Source organism: Rhipicephalus sanguineus, chromosome 1, assembly GCF_013339695.2.
Source record: "Rhipicephalus sanguineus isolate Rsan-2018 chromosome 1, BIME_Rsan_1.4, whole genome shotgun sequence".
In the NCBI taxonomy this organism is placed as follows: domain Eukaryota; kingdom Metazoa; phylum Arthropoda; class Arachnida; order Ixodida; family Ixodidae; genus Rhipicephalus; species Rhipicephalus sanguineus.
In genome coordinates, this window is record NC_051176.1 from 87,050,541 (window position 1) to 87,070,312 (window position 19,772).

The window sequence follows — 19,772 nt, forward strand, 5'->3', positions numbered from 1 at the left end:
ACCGAAAGACGTCTTTCTCCTTTCACCGTTCCGCAAATCAATATATGGATCAGATCTTGCTTACAGCGCTCAGGAAATTGCGCGCAGGGGATAACCGAAGATACGGTAACCCCAGTGCGCCCTTGAATCTTGTATATCGGTCTGCACGGTTGGATCTTCTCAGTTTCAATGATTTCTCAGCTTTAAAGCTTGCGAGAACTTAATTGGAAGTGACCTTGTAGCCATCCGTTCCTGCGCTATATCTGCAGCCATTGTCTCTATTTTGGGCTGAACCTAATGTGTACAAACAAACGTCACGAATTCTCTAACTTGTCTTTCTAAACATACTCACCCGCCTTCACCTTTCCGTCAGAGGTGCCAACGTGTAACTGAACTATCCCTTAATGTTTGTAAAGCGGCGTGGCATTTTCAAATACGTATCACTTTTTTCAATGTAATGGCTCACAGCACTGTTGGAGAAGCATATGGTTGCGATTTGAGCGCTTCGATGGAGACCTAAGCGCTTCGTTCCAACGGATGTTTGCAATGAATCCGTTAATTAAGGTATGTCTACACGTTATGAGAAATATTTCTAGATTTTGACCCAAAATTGCTTACTTTGTGTCTATCTTAAGGAGCGCAGTCTAAAAAGACATTTCAAGTGTGTTAAGTAAAGAAAATAGAAACTAATTATATCATAATTAGCAAAATTATCTATAATCACCCCAGCAGTCATGACTATCAATCCAACGACACGAAAAGAAAATGGCTTGGCAGCATTATAGCTGTGTATGCAGGTTATGCAACGAGCCAGGATCTTTGCGCTCTCATCAATACAAAGTATAATACAGCGTAACAAACAAAAATTGTATCATTTCAGGAGATTGCATTTCAATTGAAATATTATAAGCTAAGAACCTAATAATCGTTTTCGATTATCCTAGTTCAGTGCACAGGTTAATATCTAAGCAAAAAGCATGGAAACTTTCATTACGAAATATTGATTTCATCCAAATGTGCGAGCTTCTGCACAACAAAAACCAACTGTAAGTCAGGTTTTGAGAAAAGAAAGAATTTTTTCCAGATATGTCGTTTGAGGTTTGAGGGCCGTCACAAAAAAGACCCTAACTTTTGAACAGGGCAAGATGGAGGCACAATTTTTTATCCACCAGAATTCTTGGTGCCTGCACATTCTTGGAGTGTCAAAAATAAAAATCACTTTTTTAAACAACGCATAATTTAAAGGGAGGTGACATATCATAAAATCTCTACTCCTCCTTGATGCGATTTCCCAAGTGACTGACAGGACATCACTGCTTGTCAGTTTAATCACACGAGCGACAGTTTTTTATTGATTAGATTTCTTTTATCTTTTTATCTTTCACTCACATGTTGCTCCTTCCATTGTGGATTGCCAAAAAAATTTCTTTTTTTTACCACCATCCGGTGCCGCCTTCCTTTCCACGCCAGCTCCACTGCAGCTGGAACTTGCTGGCCTTCATATGGCAGCCGAGTATACCTCGCTGTTACAACACCCCAGCAGCCCGTGGTAACCCTCTGCGACTATCGGCCAGCTCTGCAAGCGCTGCTGCAGCCAGACCAAGCTGGGATCACCGTGGCGCTGCTGCACGCCAAGCTAACCGCCATCAGAACTAGCCACGGTGTAAGAATATTCAGGTGTTTACACTGCGCGCGCCTATGCGGCCAGATAATGTTCGGTCATGGGTCCGTTGAGCGGTGCGCCATCTAATGGCTCGAGGCGGAGAGCGTCCGCGAGTAGCCGAACCACGGTGGTGCTGCGTCATCGCCGCCGCGCTCGCCGTGCCCTCTCCTGTTACTCTCTCGATTTCGCCCCTCGACGCCGCTTGGCGGATGCACATTATCCAGCAAAAGGCAAAGAAAAATTGCACGTTATCAGCAGCATGCGCGTTGCTATGGAGACGACTGCCCCGCTTTTCGTAGCGCCCTCTAAGACGGCGCCGATGAAACTGCAAGTTATCTGATAAGAACCCGAACATTATCTGGACGCGCGTGGATTGCGGTTTCCCATGCGTTGGGGGAAGAGTGTCATCACCTGAGTATATTCTTACACCGTGGAACTAGCGGTGTGCGTCTGTCCCTCCGCTGGCTTCCCTCGCACGTTGGGAGAGCGGGGAACGAGGAGGCCGACGCCGCCGCAAAGGCAGCACACCACGGCGACACCCCAGTTACCACGGCGGTAGCCCTGTCGGACTACTCCCGGCAACGACTGCGGCAGCTGCTACCAACAGTCCACCCTGACAAGCCGGTGGCAAGCGGTAAACTCCCGCCACCCCTACCTGAGACCGGCCTGGAGAGACGCGAGCGGTGGCTGCTGCTTCGCCTGCGGACTGGCGGCGCCTGGCCTGCGGCACGCATGTACTCCACGGGTCACTAGTCATCGCCTGCCTGCCGCAGATGTGGTGAGGAAGAAACGCTGGAGCACATCATTCGCTCCTGCCCTGCTCTGGCCGGTGAGCGACGCGAGATGGTGCGCCGCTATCGCCTGTTCGATCTCCCTGCGACAACTGTGGAGGACTTCCTCGTTCACGCACGGAACAAGACATACCAGCCCTGCGAGCCTTTCTCGAGTTCGCGGCTCCTGCGGACCTCGCCGCCCTATAGACGAATGCCTTGGCTTCGTGCTTCCGCCTGCACTGACAAGATACTCTCTTGTCATCTACTCTCTCCTTCTCGCTATCCTCTCTCCTTCCTCCTATCATGTTTACATCCCCATTCCCCAAGAGTACGCAAGCGTTGCGCCCCTCTAGGTGGCAGTTGCCAGCTTGCTCTCTCCCTCTTTTCTCTGTGTCCTTGTGTATATATGTATGCAAATGAAATAAATAAATAATCCCTAAAGACGCTGAGCCGTGGCCCCAGGAAGGAAGGCGGAAAATAGCGTTCTTTTATTTCATTTTCTCTTTCCCGAATCACTCTCTCTCTCCCACAGTAGTCTTTCCTGGATATGTCTATTGGGCTTTGATGACGTTTCCATCCTTTTTTTCTGTTTTTATAAATTTATTCTCTCACTTAAGGTAGGAGTAAGCATAGGCCCTCTGCTCCAACCTACAAGAAAGTTGCAGCAGTTTCGTAGGCTTTTTATTAGCTTATTTGCCCGTTGAGCCGAATATTTAAAAAAAAAATTGCGGGAAGTTTACACTATGTCGCGCAAAGCTTGGCACAACGAAGCACGGACCGGTCGCCGCTCGTACTCCCCGTTGACCGAGACGTCTAGCCTCAAGATGCGCCGTTTCCTCCTCGGGAGTACGCAGTCAGGCTATGCACTATAGAGCGGAGGTTGCGCGCGATGTCTCCGTCTGTGGGCGTGGCTTAGCTACTGCACATGCGCGGCTTGTCCAGGTGGTGCGGTATCTGGTCGCTAGACGACGCGATGCTTATCAGTTGCTTCCTCTTTTTTTCCATCTTTTTTCTCCCTCCACTTCTTTCTCTCTTCCCTATTGAAACGTTCCGTATGGCCATTTCTACAATTCCGTATGTTTCCGTAAGAATGTTACGGAAACATGTGCAAAATATATGAAAAATATATAGAAAACATATGGATTCCGTATGGAACATATGGAATTATTGGAATGGCATACGGAGCGTTTCAATAGGGTCATTCGTTGATGTTCTCTCTGTCTTTCTTTTTCTTTCTGCATTTCTCTCTCTCTCTATTTCTCTCTTTCTCATTCTCTGCTACGCTTTCCTCTTTCTCCTCCTCCTCACCATCACATATCTCCTCTCCTCACGCTCCCTTCCCTTTCCCACTCCCTTGCTACACTCTACTACACAAGACTATGGTCTGACATGCTAGCTTGCCTGGATAGCCGAGTGCACGGTGTTAGAAGTATAGGTGGACCGACGGCGCCTCCGGAAGCGGCGAACTTTTGTCCGCAGGGCCCTAGATGGCGCTACACTACTGGTGGCTCAAGAGCGGTATCAGGCGTGGTCGCTTCGGAGCCGCGACCGCCCCTCGAAATGAATAAAAAAACTGTGCGTTCGCGCTATAACGAGCGCAAAAATAAATAAATAAATAATAGCTTCGAATAAATCGAAATTTGGACGATACAGCCGCTACCTGTTGAATATGTTGAATTTGCCACCGCGAAGGTTGGCGGTGGCAAATTCAACATATGCTTTCCTCATTCGGACAATTAAAGATATGACAGTGACGTCACGCTGAAATATGACAAAAATTAGTTCTATTTGTAGAAGTATAGTTTAGATAGGTAGAAAAAATACCGCATTAGCCGTAGTATTACAACAGAAAATGCACAGTGTCTTTGCTGTCGCGAATATTCGAAGTAATTTGCGGTCGTTGATCGCGGATAACAAAATGTGTCACGAATACGACTGTTTAGCTGGTCGTGCATAAAATACTGAATTTTAGCGAATGCCAGCAGCTAAGTTTGAGGCACCGACGAAGGATATGAAAAAGCATCGTGGTTTGGCACTGCGAGAAGGGGAGACATTATGAATGGTGGATATATGTTTCCGATTCTTCTCTGTTGCCAACTGAGGAATATATTTCATTGTTTATGTCTCGCATAGTCACCCGAAGACAGCGTTACTACTTCGTCTTTCAAGGAACACGTCGATCGCGGTGTGCGGAGTCTTTACGAGCGTAGCCTGTCAACCGCGATGGTACACCGATTACGGTACTCGGCTGCTGACCGAAGTTCCCTAGTTCGATCCCAGCCGCGGCGGTCGCATTTTGATGGAGGCGGCGTGCTAGAGACCCGTGTACTCTACGATGTCAGTGCATGTTAAATAACACCACATTGCCGAAATTTGTGGAGCTCTGCTACGGCGTCCCTCATAATCATAACGTGGTTTCAGCACGTAAAACCCCATATATTCTCATTGTTAACAAGCGTAGCTTTCGCACAGAGAGAGAAAGACTGCAAACGCACGTAGGTGTTAAAAAAAAAAACGGGCCAACTCACGGCGTGGATGAATTCAAGACGATGAACTCAAAACGAACTCAATACTTCGTCGGCACGGCGTCATTAGCCAGAGCCGCCTTTCGTGATGTGCTCACAAGAACGTGCCCATTGTACACTGCTTCCCACGTCTTCGTTATGTACCTCGGCTCGAAGTGCTTCTCGCACACGTAATCAGTCGACTGCAGCACGCGGTCCTTGCGCGGAATCGCATGGCGCCAAACATTCAGGCGTTCCGCATCTCAGGGTGCAGAAAAATCGACTTTTCAGTGCAGGTCTTGTACACAGAGTTGCACCGCGGCACAAAACACTTTTTGCCCATTTCACGGCTTTCTCACTCGAATAGCATGACCTGCCATCGCACAACAAGAATTAAACGAGGAAGCAATGTGGCCACAACTGCTTCGTCACCGTGGCTTGGTCGGAAGAGAGGCCGGCGCACGCCGCTGTGAGCCTCTTGACTGCTCCTGCCACCTCGCGGCGTGACGGCGCGGAGGAACCGAAGTTCGACGCAGCGAGCGCACGGCGCCGGTGCTGCGTCGTTCCACCTGTACTTCTAACACCGTGGCCGAGTGATTAGGATGCTCGCCTTCGGGTCGAGGGTACGCGGGTTCGAATCCCGCCTCGTGAAGAATTTTTTTCGGCAAGAGTTCTGTTCTTTTTTTCTTTCTTTCTATCTCTTGCCGTCGCTGTATTTGTTTGTCTCTTTATTTATTTATTTATTTATTTATTTATTTAGTCGCACTTACCCGTTAAGATGATGATAGTTTTCTGCGATCGACTCACAAGGAACTATTTGCTAAACAGCTTCCCTGTTAAAATATTTTTTGTTCTAAAGAAGTTTACGTTTTGCACACCGTCGCACATTTTTCACATCTGCCACGTATATAACACGCTGTCCTGCGGCAGCGCGCAGAAACAGCGTGATTTTTGGTTTTCTTTCTCACCTCTGTTTAAACGGTTCGATGTTAAGTAAGCTCGCAAAATATTTCTTCTCTCGGGACCCAGCTTCTACTCGAAGCTGACGGCCACTTACTCAAGTCGATTTCCTTTATCGCTTTGCGGGAAACTGGGGAACAACAATCGCAGCAGCTGTACGGGTCGCGGTACATGCTGCGCATGAGCGCTATTGCTACGCAGTGCGATCCAGACGCAAAAAGACAAAATTTTATGTTACTATCTGAAGCACCCACCAGACAAATTCATTCATAACGATGCGTATTCAGCTTGTTGTCACGTGATGAAAGAATTGTCGGTGCGCTGATCGTGGCCCAGAGGACGCCTGCGGCACTGCGAGAACACACGGTATTCGCGATGCAGAAATCATTGCGAGGAGCGCGTATACGACAGGATCGCAAAAAAATGTCGGTAACCCAAAAGCCACTCGATGCTCCCTTCTACAACGTGTCCTTCATCTACAAAAAATAAGTACATGCCGAAAAAAACTGTCGGTGAAACAGTCCACGAAAGAGGCGAAAAGGTGCAGCACGCGATGGTGCAGAGCTCAAAAGTCTAAGAACGTTCTGCTCGTCCCTGGGCGGCCTTGGTGTCGAGATGTGCGCGTAGCGGGAAACATGACGAAATCTAAACGTAGAAATAGAACGGTGAAAGAGTCGCTCGCAGCGGCCAAAAAGGCATACGATAACAGGAAGGCGGCAGGGGTGCACAAACTACACGAACGCGTGCACGCACCAAAGCGGCTCCTCGGTTGGGAACAGAAGCTGTAAAGACGACGTCTGAGTCGCTTCTGATGTTTCTGGCCAGCTTTCGCTGACAGGACCATTTGTGAGGCGTCGCCTCGCTTTTCAGGAACCGCGCCCGGAAGAAAAGAGTTTCCGGGACACGCGGACGAACTAGTACAAGGCAAAAAAAAAAGAGGAAAAAAAGCGCGCGCGCACACACAGCGAGTAGAAGCGGTTCTGACATTCTTTTTTTTTAGCACTCGTGGATAATAGGTAAGATGAAGATGCAAACGAAAAAAAAAAAGGTAGGGGAGTCTAGAGAAAAGGGCGAGGGCGCGGTACGAAGGATAAATAACGTAACTTTTTGTGGTGGCAGCGAGTTGGCTTGTCGCACGCGTCTGTGTCTGTTTCCCGGGTACTCGCAAAACTTTGTGTTATGTTAGGAAAGGCCACCAAAAAAATAAGAGTAAGCTACTTCCGCTGCGTTGCAGCTCTTTCATCACTTTTTTTTTCTCATCGTGGCGTTGTGAAAGGAGGGACGGGGCGGCTCTCGTGTTTTACCGAGGAATTATTTCTGGAAACAACGGGCTCACTTGCTCTTCAATGTACTCTATATAGTGGTTGTCTTATTACACGTCGCGGAGACTGAAAACAGAACAAACGGGGGAGAGAGCTGTTGCTAATCGCCGTTCAGGAAGAGCATAGCGAAGGCACTGCCTGCGTCCTGACGGCCACTGTTCACTCCTCACGTGGTCTTCTGAGCGCAGGACGTGTTGAGCGCAAACTAGCAAGAGATGCGGAACGGCTTTTTTCTTCATTTTGTCACCTGCTGGAATGCCATAGACGGCACCCCATTGTGCTTAAGAGGGGCGCACTTTTAGATAAGCCGCTGTCCTGCAGTGACGCAACGGGTACTGCATTACCACCTAACATTTTTTTATTTATCGGAACAGCCTTTCACACTCCACGGAGCGTATTACTATTTGTCACCTAAGGCTATGTCGCAACCAGAAAACCGTATTGCTGTACAACGTGGGACTCTCTTACATTTGTAAAAGTAAGAGTGTGAAAAATAAAGAGGCGGGGATGTACGGCGTTGACAAGCAGCGTTTTAAAGAAAGTGTATTTCCACGCCGCATTATGTATGCGAGGCCCGGAGAAAGAAACAAGATGCCGTTGATAAGCGTAGTTAGTCGCGCAACACTGAGTCGAGACTTGACGCGGCTGCTACTAGCGCATATGGTCGCCGGGCGTTCAAAGAACGTGGGAAGGAGGCGATCCGTAATGACGCAAACTCGGTAGAAAAAGACGATCTTCAAAGAGCGGCAGGCACTCCTGAGAGAGTGAAAAGACAGCGCGCACAGCGGGAAGCAGGAGCGAGATACAGGACTTTATCGCGCATGTTTTCTCGCTTGGCCGCCCTACGCGTATGCCTCGACACAGCGCTCTAAGTCGAGTCTGCCGAGAAAATGAGCCCTATATGCTAAATCCACATCATTTAAACACTTCAGAAGGAGTGGAGACCCCGCCTGAGTGTCAAACGTTGACGACCAATTACCAAGTCATTTACACTAGCATGTGTAGAGCCTTGATCTTGGATGGCTTTTAAAAAAATGCTGCGCTCTGTAACGAGTCAGAAAACTTTCGAATCGAGGATGACCAGCTCTGGAATCTTGAATCTGGCAGTGGTTCTAATTTAAACATGTCGCGAGAACTGCGCTCAAAAATTATCATCGTTGCAAAATGATGAAGTCACTGTGCGTTGCTATAGGAGACATTGATCTCTCGCACAACTCAGACTTTAGGTCGTTATGTTTTCTTGTTTTTTTTTCTCGAAGAGCCTAGTACATGGCACCATTGCACGCGTAACGTATTGCACCCATCTTCAGTTACGTAACCAACTATATGTATACGGCAGTAGTTCTTCCGCAGCTTATACCAATAGACTCCGAGCGAAAAGCGAGGCATGCGACGGATTGCAGAACCTTCCGCGCGGCAATCTGCTGCGAAGACAATACGAAGGCCATGCTAGATTGAAGGGAGTGCGCGGGGTCGTCAGACAATGCAGGCACAATACATAAAGAGGAAAGCTCAGCGCGAGCATCTGGCACCGGAGTGATACCCACGGGGGCCTTCGCAACTTCTCGTCGCGCCGGCTGCGGAAAGCGAGACCGCGCCGGGGCCCGATAAGCGGACGAAGTTGGCGGGAAAAGAACAATGGAGCTGCCGCTCAATCGAGTGTAAGTCGACCGAAAAGCGGGCCCGATATCGATTAACGGCAAAAGTGCGTTGCCGCCACCCGCACTCGAGGAAACACCCTCGGTCGCCCGCTCGGAGGCACATTTCGCGGGGGCCATGGGCCGCCGCCAATCGAATTCAATCGAAAAAGAAAAATGACTTGGTATTTACGGCCGCCACGAAGGAGTGAAGACGAGCCATTTCCCCCGTGTGGTCGAGGGCCTCGCGCGCGGCTGCAATCACGCCTTTTAGCACGGCTCCATCGCGCGCGAATGGCCCGGCCCACTTCGCTACGAAGTGTCACAATGAAATCCGTCCGTTATATAGGCAGAGAAATATATTCGGGTTTGCTAACGGTTGATCAAAGACAAAGAGGAAATGTACGCGCAGAGAAAGTGAGAAAGCAATACACGCGAACAGACTAAAAATAAAGAAGGAAAACGCGGTGGTGCAGGAATCGCTCGACTAGGTTGCCTGACCGCACAAGCTAAGTTAGCATCTTCTGTTTGAGGACCTGAAAGAAGGCTGTCTGTTCAAAGAGTGACGTGAATGTCGTCATGTCATGCCAACGCATGTCACACCGCACAGGGCAAGGACCATGGAGGAAATGAACATTTAGGAGGGAGCGCCGCGCAACGAAATTGGAGCAAAAAAAGAAAACGTGCGTTGGCCCAACTATTGATACCCACGTCAGAGCTTGCGTTCAGTGCAGCTACGGGAGCACTGACACACAAAAACATATGCTCGGCCAATACGCTGCGTCTCAGAGGTCATCTCTCGGGCCGACATCAGAGAATTTTAGTTTGTCCGTAGACTTAACGTTTACGCTTTTACGGGCTACCGGAGCCGTTGACGGTGGCGCAACAGCTGGTAGGGACGTCTTTGAAAAATTGTCAATCGCGCCGGTGCTCTCGTAAAAACAAAATAATGATAGTACTGTGAGTTATTGATAATCTAACTGGCACTGCTTTACACGAGCTGTTAAGTGAAGCGTGGAAGTCACTTCAATATTGGTTTTGCGTGTCTCTGGTTAGGTTGTGAATCATCATGTGTCGCCACCAGCGTTGCCCATCACATACACGTCTCCGGCAACCCGTAAAATCGTAAACAAAAAAAGACGGCAGATCCCACGCATTGTGGGAATCGATGTAATGCGAAGCAGCCAGCAAAGAGATGCATACAACGTCTTGTATGTCATTGAGGAAAATGCGTGTCATGGTTTTCATGTTAACTCCTATTATTTATGTTCATCACACAGTCACGTCACGCAATACCAATTTCGGGGTAGAGCAAGCTAGCGAAACGGCCGCCAGCGAACCATGAGCGTGGCACGTAAGTCATGCTGTACATGACATGCATGTCATGATTTTCATGTTAACGCGTGTTATTTATGTTCGCTACACAGTCACGTCGCAAGATGCCAATTTTGGTGTATATAAAGCTAGCGAAACGGCCGCCAGCCCGTCATGAGCGTGGCACTTAAGTCATGCTGTACATGAGATGCGTGTCATGATTTTCATGTTAACTCGTGTGTTATTTATGTTCGTCACACAGTCACGTCACTCAATACCAATTTCGGGGTCGATCAAGCTAGCGAAACGGCCGCCAGCGCACCATGAGCGTGGCATGTAAATCATGCTGTACATAACATGCGTGTCATGATTTTCATGTTATGACTTGTCATTTGTGTTCGTCATACAGTCATGTTACGCCATACCAATTTTGGTGTAGATTCGATTAACCAAGCGACCAGGAGAGCACAAAGTCGTAGGCGGCTAGATAGATAGATAGACAGGTAGATAGATACGCTCAAAGTCGTAGAAGTTCGCTAAGAAATGCTTCGCATTTAAAAGGAGTCTGCGGACAAACTGAAATTCTCTACTGCTTGCTGCACGGAGCGTTCGCTTGCGAAAGCTGCCTGCTTAACGTAATGCTCTCAGCTAACATTTTTTCTTCATCTATGGAGGGGAGAACCGAGTCGGCTGCTACACTGTCCGCCATTATGTCTACAGCGCTCTACGAAGCTCACAGCCAGCGCACTCGTATGCATGAAGCTTGTCGTAACCAGAGTTATTTCTCGTGAAATGGTCTCGAGCTTCAGAACGTGATATAACGGTCGTAAACTAACTCATAATGCCGGGATAAACCACAAATCTCCGCAGCGATACGGTCCCAAAATACTCGAAAAAATATTCATTCATTCATTCATTCATTCATTCATTCATTCATTCATTCATTTGTTTATTTATTTATTTATTTATTCCTTTTTGTTTTTCATATGTTTTCATAATGTTATTCAAAATATATGGCCGACTGCGTTATTATAATATTTTATTGACTCTAATGGCTCATCACGACATTAGATAAGGGTGGGCTACAAATTTACTGTCGCGCCCAATATGACTTGCAACATGCTACCCGTAATCAAAGCGGCGCCAACGCTGCACGGCGGCGCGGACATAACAAACAACCAGTGACGTAAACACAGTTTCGACTACTGGTGTTTCCAAAACCAATTTCACGCTTGTCGGTGTTACAATGCAGGCTTGGGGCCCCTTCAACCATGGCCACCCTGTTGCAATCCATATTGAGCGCCACTGTACGTACAGTTTGTAAGTCGATAAAATGTTTCAAGAGTAAGCGTTGCTCAAACATAAAGGTCAGAACATATGTTGGACACAAAAATAAAATAGTATTAAGCAATTATAATGGAGATCTAGAGGCTCGTCAAGTTGCTTATGCAGTTTATTTTTTTCGTTGTCGTCTTCGTGCACTTAGTGGGTAAATTAAAAAGGTTTCCAAGCCTTTGTTTTAATTATTGCGCTCTAACAAAAGAAAAAAAAAGAGTATACGTTACTCTTTTCGGTGATGCCTGACTTGCCACGCATTTGACTCTTTTTAGAGAGCTACGTTAACTCTCTTTTGGGTCTCATGACTGTTCGAAGACAGTTTAATAATCTCCACAGAGTTTCACGAGTCTCTTTCAAGACAGTCATACACGTGGCTAGTCAGCACTCACAAGAAACAGTCAAGGGACTCTTTTTTTTTTTTCTTAGAGTATGTGGCAGTGCTTCAGTCAGAAAATGAAGCATTCCAACATGAAATAAGGCAACGTCTACATATTCAAAATTGAGAAAATAATATATTTGGCTTTTAAACATTTAAAACATTTGTCACAGTCGGAAAGCAGTCCACTTTCATCCCTCAGTATGCCCAGACATGCACATTTCTTGGTTATGTGCGTTGACACTGTGCAAATTGTCGGGTTTCGTCTTCTTCCACCTTCAGCTCAACGTTTTCCAGACCTGTTTGCTTCAAAACGAGCCTCAACGTCGATTTGAGACTGCCAAGTTGCGCGTCTAGCTTGCCGTATTAAAACAGCGACACTTGTATGGAGAGTACAGATTCCGTTACAACCAGCCCATGTGAATAGCGTGACTTAAATGGCACAAGTTCGACATACACCTGGCTTCGCACCGCGCCTTTATCGATCACATCAAATTGATTCGAAGGAGCTTTTGTAGCATGCCAAAAGGGACACAGTGTTATGGCCCATCTGCAAAACACATATCGAGCGGTGAACTTAGTTACACTAAAGGTAAATAACATTTTGTAACGTCAAATAACGTTTTGTAATGTCAAAAAGGCTAAATCACTTGCTTTAGAATTGTTTTCTTTTCGGCGAAAACACAAAAGAACGAGATTCCATTTTGAGCAATTGTTTCAGAGAAAGGCACCTGGCAAGTCGCTGTATCTAGTTACTTGCAGAACTGCTTAACCTCTTTGAGTTTTTCAGACCCTTTTCGTATGCGTAATTCTCAGGCGCTAGTTCATTTCCTCTCAGAGGAGAACCCCGGCGGTTGTAAAGCTTTTAGTATGGATACTGAAGACCTTCATTACTCCTTGCCGCATGAGGAGTTGTTAAAATGTGTTAATGACTGTATTAACGAACAAGGGCACGAGATGGTTTTCACCGATATATGTGGTGTTTCTACGGGGCCTTTTCTAGAAATTCTTTCCATGTACTTAAAGTTGACGCTGGTGGGTTGGAAGGAAGGCGTTTATGCGCAGAAATCAGGGATATGTATTGGTTCTAAGGTTGCTCTGGTTCTTAGTGATTTATACGTTAGCAAAATTGACAGACTATTGGAAGGCGCCTTAGGTAATTCCATTACTAAGGTTTTTCGTTATGTGGACGGTTACTTGATTTTTTGTAATGGTGAGGACTTTGAAACCGTGGTAACGGTTTCAAAGTCCTCACCATTACAAAAATTCATTCATGCAGTGGCCACTGTCGCTGAACGTTTAAAGAGGTCCATTATGTTGACTCCGAGCATGGTTGCAGAAATTGATAGGAAGAAACGTGTCGTAGGTGTACCGTACATTCATTGCGTATCTCACAGGCTAAAGAAAGTACGAAGCAGATACGGCGTTAATGTCGTTTTCACGGCTGCCAATAAGCTAGGTAAGATTTGTGCTGCTGTGCACAGGAAGAATCAGCGAGTAAAAGCAGCGCCTCCTCTACTTTTTCAAGAAAGATAGAGGAGGCGCCGGTAAAAGACAAGAAGCGGACCGATATTTGTTTCCTAAAACACGCCAACAAATTCACTGATTGCCGTACAAGTGTGGTGTATAAGGTCCCTTTCAGCTGCGGCCGCTTCTACGTAGGACAGACGGGCAGATGCATTAACCAGAGATTGTTGGAACATAAGAGATCGCTAACAGGAGGCTCACCTTCTGATCTATCTTTACATTGTCGAGAGTGTAAGTACACGCCAAAATTCGATGAATGCGCAGTGTTGTACCGGCATAGAAATGAAGAAACGCGCCTTATGATTGAGGCATGGCATATCGAGAATATTGGTAACGCATGCGTGAGCCAACCGTCGATTAACTTGCATAAATGAAATCAAATGCCTTAACAGTTATCTTTCACGTGGACCCTCACGCGTGCCGGATTGATAGGTTCGCCTATTGCATGGGCATGTGCAGATAAGTTTTCGTGCCTCCTTTCTTTTCCGCCATTGTGCGTCTCTTCAGTTATTAGTCGGCGTTTGTGGTGTCGTGACTTCTTTCTTGTAGTTGTGTGTGTGTGTGTGTGTGTGTGTGTGTGTGTGTGTGTGTGTGTGTGTGTGTGCACACTGTCTTTTTAGAATTAATAACATTTTATGTCAGAGTGAAAGGTCAGTGCTTTCGTCTAAAACGTCTGATTGTTATCTCGGGTTTAACGTCCCAAAACCACGATATGATTATGAGGGACGCCGTAGTGAAGGGCTCCGGAAATTTCGACCACCTCGGGTTCTTTAACGTGCACCTAAATCTATGTACACGGGTCACAAGCATTTTCGCCTCCATCGAAAATGCAGCCGCCGCGGCCGGGGTTCACTCCCGCGACCTTCGGGTCAGCAGTCAAGTGCCATAACCACTAGACCACCGTGGCGGGGCACTAAAACGTCTAAAACGTGAATATTATACACAGCAGCGTTTCAGTAGTTGAGAAATTAAGCTAAATGTGGGAAATGATTTGCGCCACCAGTGGGACATCCTGGAACACAAGCCTGGTGACGTAGTGGGGCCTCAGTACTATAAGGCACAAGCATTAAAAGTACCCATGACCTAAAAAAAGACATTTCATTGCTTTACAAGACGGAATAAAATGAAATCTTTGCATTTCAGTCTTATTCATGAGCAAAAGTACTTGGCATTTCTCTTGAGAACGACGCAAGTTCCGTTTTCCCCGGGCTTTCCTCCGCTAAAGCCCCTCGCTCCGCTGCGCCGTAGCGCGGGCTGGTGCCGCGCTACGGCGCAGCCGACCAGGGGCCTTTAGCAATGCCGCGGGGCCTTTAGAATGCTGCGTCAGAAGGCCGTTCTCGGGAGCGCGTGGTTTGAACTGCCCTAACGGCATGCGGACAACTAGAGCGTGATTTTCCTTCAAACTAAACATTTCCCTGGCACGAAACAAGCACTATACAAGCTTTCTGGAACGCTACTTCAACAATCAATGTCAACTTGCCGTTAGTGTCCCTTTAAGAGGGGACATACTTTTTTTTCTATTTGGCTCTTTCGCCCACTTTTGCGGTTGGCGGCCGGAATTTCAAACATAGATGCCAACGCAAAACGCGTCCACGTGCGCTTAGCTTAATGCGGTCATTGCACAACGCCAATTAGTTGTCACAGCTCGTTGAGAGGCACGTGTCGTTCAGCTGTACTGTAGCAGAGATGTGCTGAATGACGGTTCTTCTCTCTACTGATTTACGTAATGAAGCATCAGCGCTACCTAAATATCATTCCTTACTGCAACGAATAGATGGGGTCAATTGCGTCACATTCAAATAGCTGTATCGAAGCGTTCGGACATTATTACTTACATTGATAGTCATCGCCAGCAATTCCGATAAAAAATTTACGCGAGGGCAATTTAGCCCACCGCTTGAATTGCCTCGGAAACGAAACAGTATACAGACCGCGTCGTGTAAGAAGAGGAGGGAGCACGATGCTAACGATGTCGCCGCTATGTTTTTGCGAGAAAAATACTTCTTGATATTCCGTTTACTGTTCTAGGGTTAAACTTAGCCACAGACATTGCACTTATACCTTCGGTGGTTCAGATCTGGGTTCTGGCCGCATGAATGTCTTTGATTCCGTTTGTAGTTTCATTCACGCGAGAAAAAAGATTCGATTTTAATTCCTACTTTTATAGGTGTCAGGGAAATAAATGAACGAAAGAATACAAATTTAAGATTTAAAGCAAACTGTATTAAAACAAAGGTTACATGTCGTTCTTCTGGCTGCCCCGCGGTCCGTCCCAGTTCGTGCCTCGAAGCTCACTCCCTTTGCCAGGAGGCTCCGGCCTGGCTCCTCCGTCGAGATGGGCCTTTTGTCCCCACGGGACCACACCCCCTGCAGCCAGCGCGTACACAGAATTCGCGGAATACGCTCGTAAAGGCCGTGAGTTCGAACGTCTCAAGTTTCGGTGGCGCGTTCGCACAGGAAACCAAACACTGCCCCACGCAGGGCACAAAAACGAAAGGAGGTACACACACACGGAGCGGCGGTGCTCCGACACTGACACACACGGAGCGGCAGTGCTCCGACACTGACACGATCTCCGTTTTAGTTGGAGCTGTCCTCAGCTCCACGCCCCAACTGAAGGCCGATGCTGGTGTCCGCAAGTTCAGCGGCGTCGTCACCTCGTTCATGGTACACACGCAGCTGTTCGATGTTGACGGCCCTGTCGGCGTCGCTTCCCGACGTCGCAGCTCGCCGAATGAGGGCGATGTTCTTTCCTCGGAAACCGACGATCACATACGGTCCCTCGAAGCGGGGGTCCAAAGTCCAACGGCGAGCCCCGATGGCGCACAGCACCTTGTCGCCAACGTTGAACTTGGGAACTTTTCGCCTCGCATCGTAGCGGAGAGTCGAGTAGTGCTGGCTCGCCTTCAACTTTTCTCTGGCTTCCTTGCGCGCTACGGCTAGTCCACGCAATCGTTCGGACTCTTCGATATCGTTTTGGATCGCTCCAATGTTGAGTTCACCCGGCAGCTTGGGTTGGTAGCCGTGCATTAGCCAGAATGCGCTGTATCCGGTTTGCTCCGACTTTGCCACGTTGATGGCGAAAACGGCGTCAGCAAGCATGCGCTCCCAGCTTTGTGCCTGGCTGAGAAGCTTTCTCAGAACTTGCTTCAATGTAGCTACCATGCGCTCCACGAGGCCATTTGCCTGAGGCCAATACGGAGGCGTTTTCATGTGTTCGATTCCAAGTCTTCTGTGAAGAGAAGCCGTCTTTTTGTTCACGAAGCCTCTCGCCTGATCCGTAATGATCACTTCAGGAACGCCGAATCGTGGTATCCAACGGTTCAAGAGGTAGTCGATATAGTGCGTCGATGCCGTACTTGGTACGATGACAGCATCCATGTATCGTGTGGCATGGTCAATGCAGACCAACACGTAGCCTTCGTTCTCCGTTTCGTTGAGTGGGCCAATGTGATCCAACGATAAACGGTGTTGGGTTCGCTCGGCACATCTCGGGGACTCAAACAGCCTTCGCTCCGTTTCGTGCGAGCGTTGATTGCCTGACAACTATGACACGACTGCACGTATGATTTAATATCCCCAGATATTGTTGGCCACCAATACCTTCGTGCGATGAGTTCCTTCGTTTTGGTTGCGCAATAATAATAATATCTGGGGTTTAACGTCCCAAAACCACGATATGATTATGAGAGACGCCGTAGTGGAGGGCTCCGGAAATTTCGACCACCTGGGGTTCTTTAACGTGCACCTAAATCTAGGTACACGGGCCTCAAGCATTTTCGCCTCCATCGAAAATGCAGCCTCCACGGCCGGGATTCGATCCCGCGACCTTCGGGTCAGCAGTCGAGTGCCATAACCACTAGACCACCGTGGCGGGGCGTTTTGGTTGCGCAAAGGTGTCCATTGCTGTCGTGGAATATTTTCATGACAGTGCTTCGTAGCGCTCTCGGGACGGACAATTTTCTTAACTGTGCGGCCTTTCTCCGTCATCTGTCTGATTAGAACCGCCGTCGTCTGTCGAGTAAACGCTGTCGTTCTTTCGTTCCTTTCGTCCATCAGCTTCGCACCATTCTGTGTCCATGGCTTGAAATTGCTTCAGCGTCTCGTGATTCCGAACAATCAATGCTGCAGAAGCACATGCCTCATCCGCATCCTCTTCTTTTGAGGATGTCTCCTGACGTTCTTTTCTCTTCCAGTCGGGAAAGAGCGTCTGCTGCTCCGTTGAGCCGACCGGGACGATGCAGTAAGTCGAACGTGTACTCAGCGAGGTCGAGCGTCCAGCGAGCAATCGGCGGTTAGTCGCTCCCTTCTGCACGAGATATGTTGACTGAAGTTGTCTGTGAATACGGTGAATCGCGGTCCTCCTCGTAGGTACAGAGCAAATTTTTCCGTTATTTCCCAGTGCAGTGCCATGCATTCGAGGACGTTGGAGTGAAGCTTGGAGTCATGCTCGTTGAGCGATCGGCTTGCATATTCAATCACTTTCCTCCTTGCCGTCTTGTGTTTGCGTAAGCACGGCGCCTAGTCCTGTTGACAAGCGTCGACGTAGACTTGTGTCGGGCATTCGGGACGAAATGTCGCCAGAACAGGGGGAGACTTGAGCGTACTTTTGAGATTATCAGCGATAGCTTTGTGTTCCGATGTCCACTCAAACTTCGTCTTTTTAGACACTTGGTCTCTCAATGGACGTGTTATTTTGGAGAAGTTCGGGACGAACTTGCGATAGTGATTCACAAATTGCAAGAACGAGTACAACTTTTTCGGGTTGGCGTGTGGCTCGAACTTGTCGATGGCTGCAATGCGTGAGCCGTCTGGGGTGCGACCTTCATTTGTGATCACGTATCCGAGGAAAGTCACCTTGTCACGGATGAACTGGCACTTTCGAATGTCCATCTTTAAGCCGTTAAGCTTGACTCTGTGTAAAGCTTCATCCAAGAGCTTCAGCGATTCAGAAACTGTAGATGCTCCTTGGCCGACATCGTCCATGTGCGTAGCGGTTCGTGGCAAGCCATCGAATGTGTGGCGCATCACTTTCTGCATTGTTTGTGGCGCTTTGCAGAAACCGAAGGCCATTCTCAGGTATTCGTATTTGCCGTCTGGCGTGACAAATGCGGTTTTGTGGATGTCGTCTTCCTTCACTCGAATCGTTAGGAAAGCGGCCTTAACGTCCATGACAGTGAAGTACTTCGATTCGTCTCTTGTGATGTCTGATATCACGTCTTCGATGATTGGCATCGGGTAAGATGGGTTTACCGTTTTTGCGTTGAGTTTTCTGTAGTCGTGCACCATTCGTCGAGGCGTTGTCGGGTGGTTCGGTTGGTCAACCACAATCGTTGGTGCGGCGTACTCACTGTCACTCGGTCGGACGATGCCCTTCACCAGGTAGTCATCAACTTGACGTTTGATGAACTCACGGTCTGCGGGAGAGCATCTGTAAGGTCTTGATGTGACAGGTATGCTATCTCGGAGCTCAATCGAATGCTCAACGTGCGGGCACAGTCCAAGCGCGTCAGACTTCGTTGCGAATATTGAACAGTTCTTGAGCAATATCGTGCGTAGCATGTTTTGTTCTTCCGGGCTCGCGTCTGATGTCATTGAAGAAACTGATTTTTCGATTTCTTGGCACAGCATTGCATCAGGTTCGGGTTCTGTAGGTTCAATTCGCACAAACTCGGTTGTGTCGTTTTGTTGCTGACGGCAGAACGATGCAATAAGAACATCAGCAGTTTTCCCATTGACACTTGTGCTTGACGTCTGATCACGTACGGTGAGAGCTGGGAATTGAGTAGTGTCCTCTTTGGTTACGTTCACCAAGGTTACATCGTTTGTCGGATGGAATATGACTTGAACGTTTACTTTTCGTCGCCAGTCTGATCCAAGAATGACATCAATAGGTTTCGGTAGCGGACATACCACAACATTGGATAGTGTGGTCCGTGTTGATCCGATAATTATGTCAATTTCGGCGGACATTTGCGGATTTATCGTTTTGTCCAAAATTTCAATGTGGTTGCCTGATGTCCATGCAGTAAGTGCAGCTTTCGGAGGAAGAGCTTGCGGAGAGATTAGGGAGACGTTGGCGCCTGTGTCGATGCAGACCTTGACAGGGGAGCTTGCGTTAAGGAGGCCGTTGACAACCGGTAACGTTCCACCACTAGACTCCAGAAAACAGTTGACCTGTTTGACGGAAGTCTCGATCGTGTTGTCACTCCTCGGCTGCGCTCGGCGCTTCTCCTCTGCTCGTTGCGTTGCTCTAGTCTTTGGCTTCGGGCACTCACGCGATATGTGTCCCGTCTCGTTACAGTTAAAGCATCGAGACACAGATGGCTTCTTGAATGGGAAAGACGTGGCAGCACCTGACATTTTGCGCTCAGGTTTC

General features: G+C 48.0%; 1 protein-coding gene across 1 annotated transcript; it reads right to left on the reverse strand.

Annotated features, from left to right (window-relative positions):
* Positions 1–15,973: 15,973 nt before the first annotated feature.
* Positions 15,974–16,774, reverse strand: LOC119405545 (uncharacterized). The gene has a single exon (XM_037672413.1). The coding sequence runs from the start codon at positions 16,772–16,774 to the stop codon at positions 15,974–15,976; it is 801 nt and encodes a 266-aa protein (XP_037528341.1).
* Positions 16,775–19,772: the final 2,998 nt, after the last annotated feature.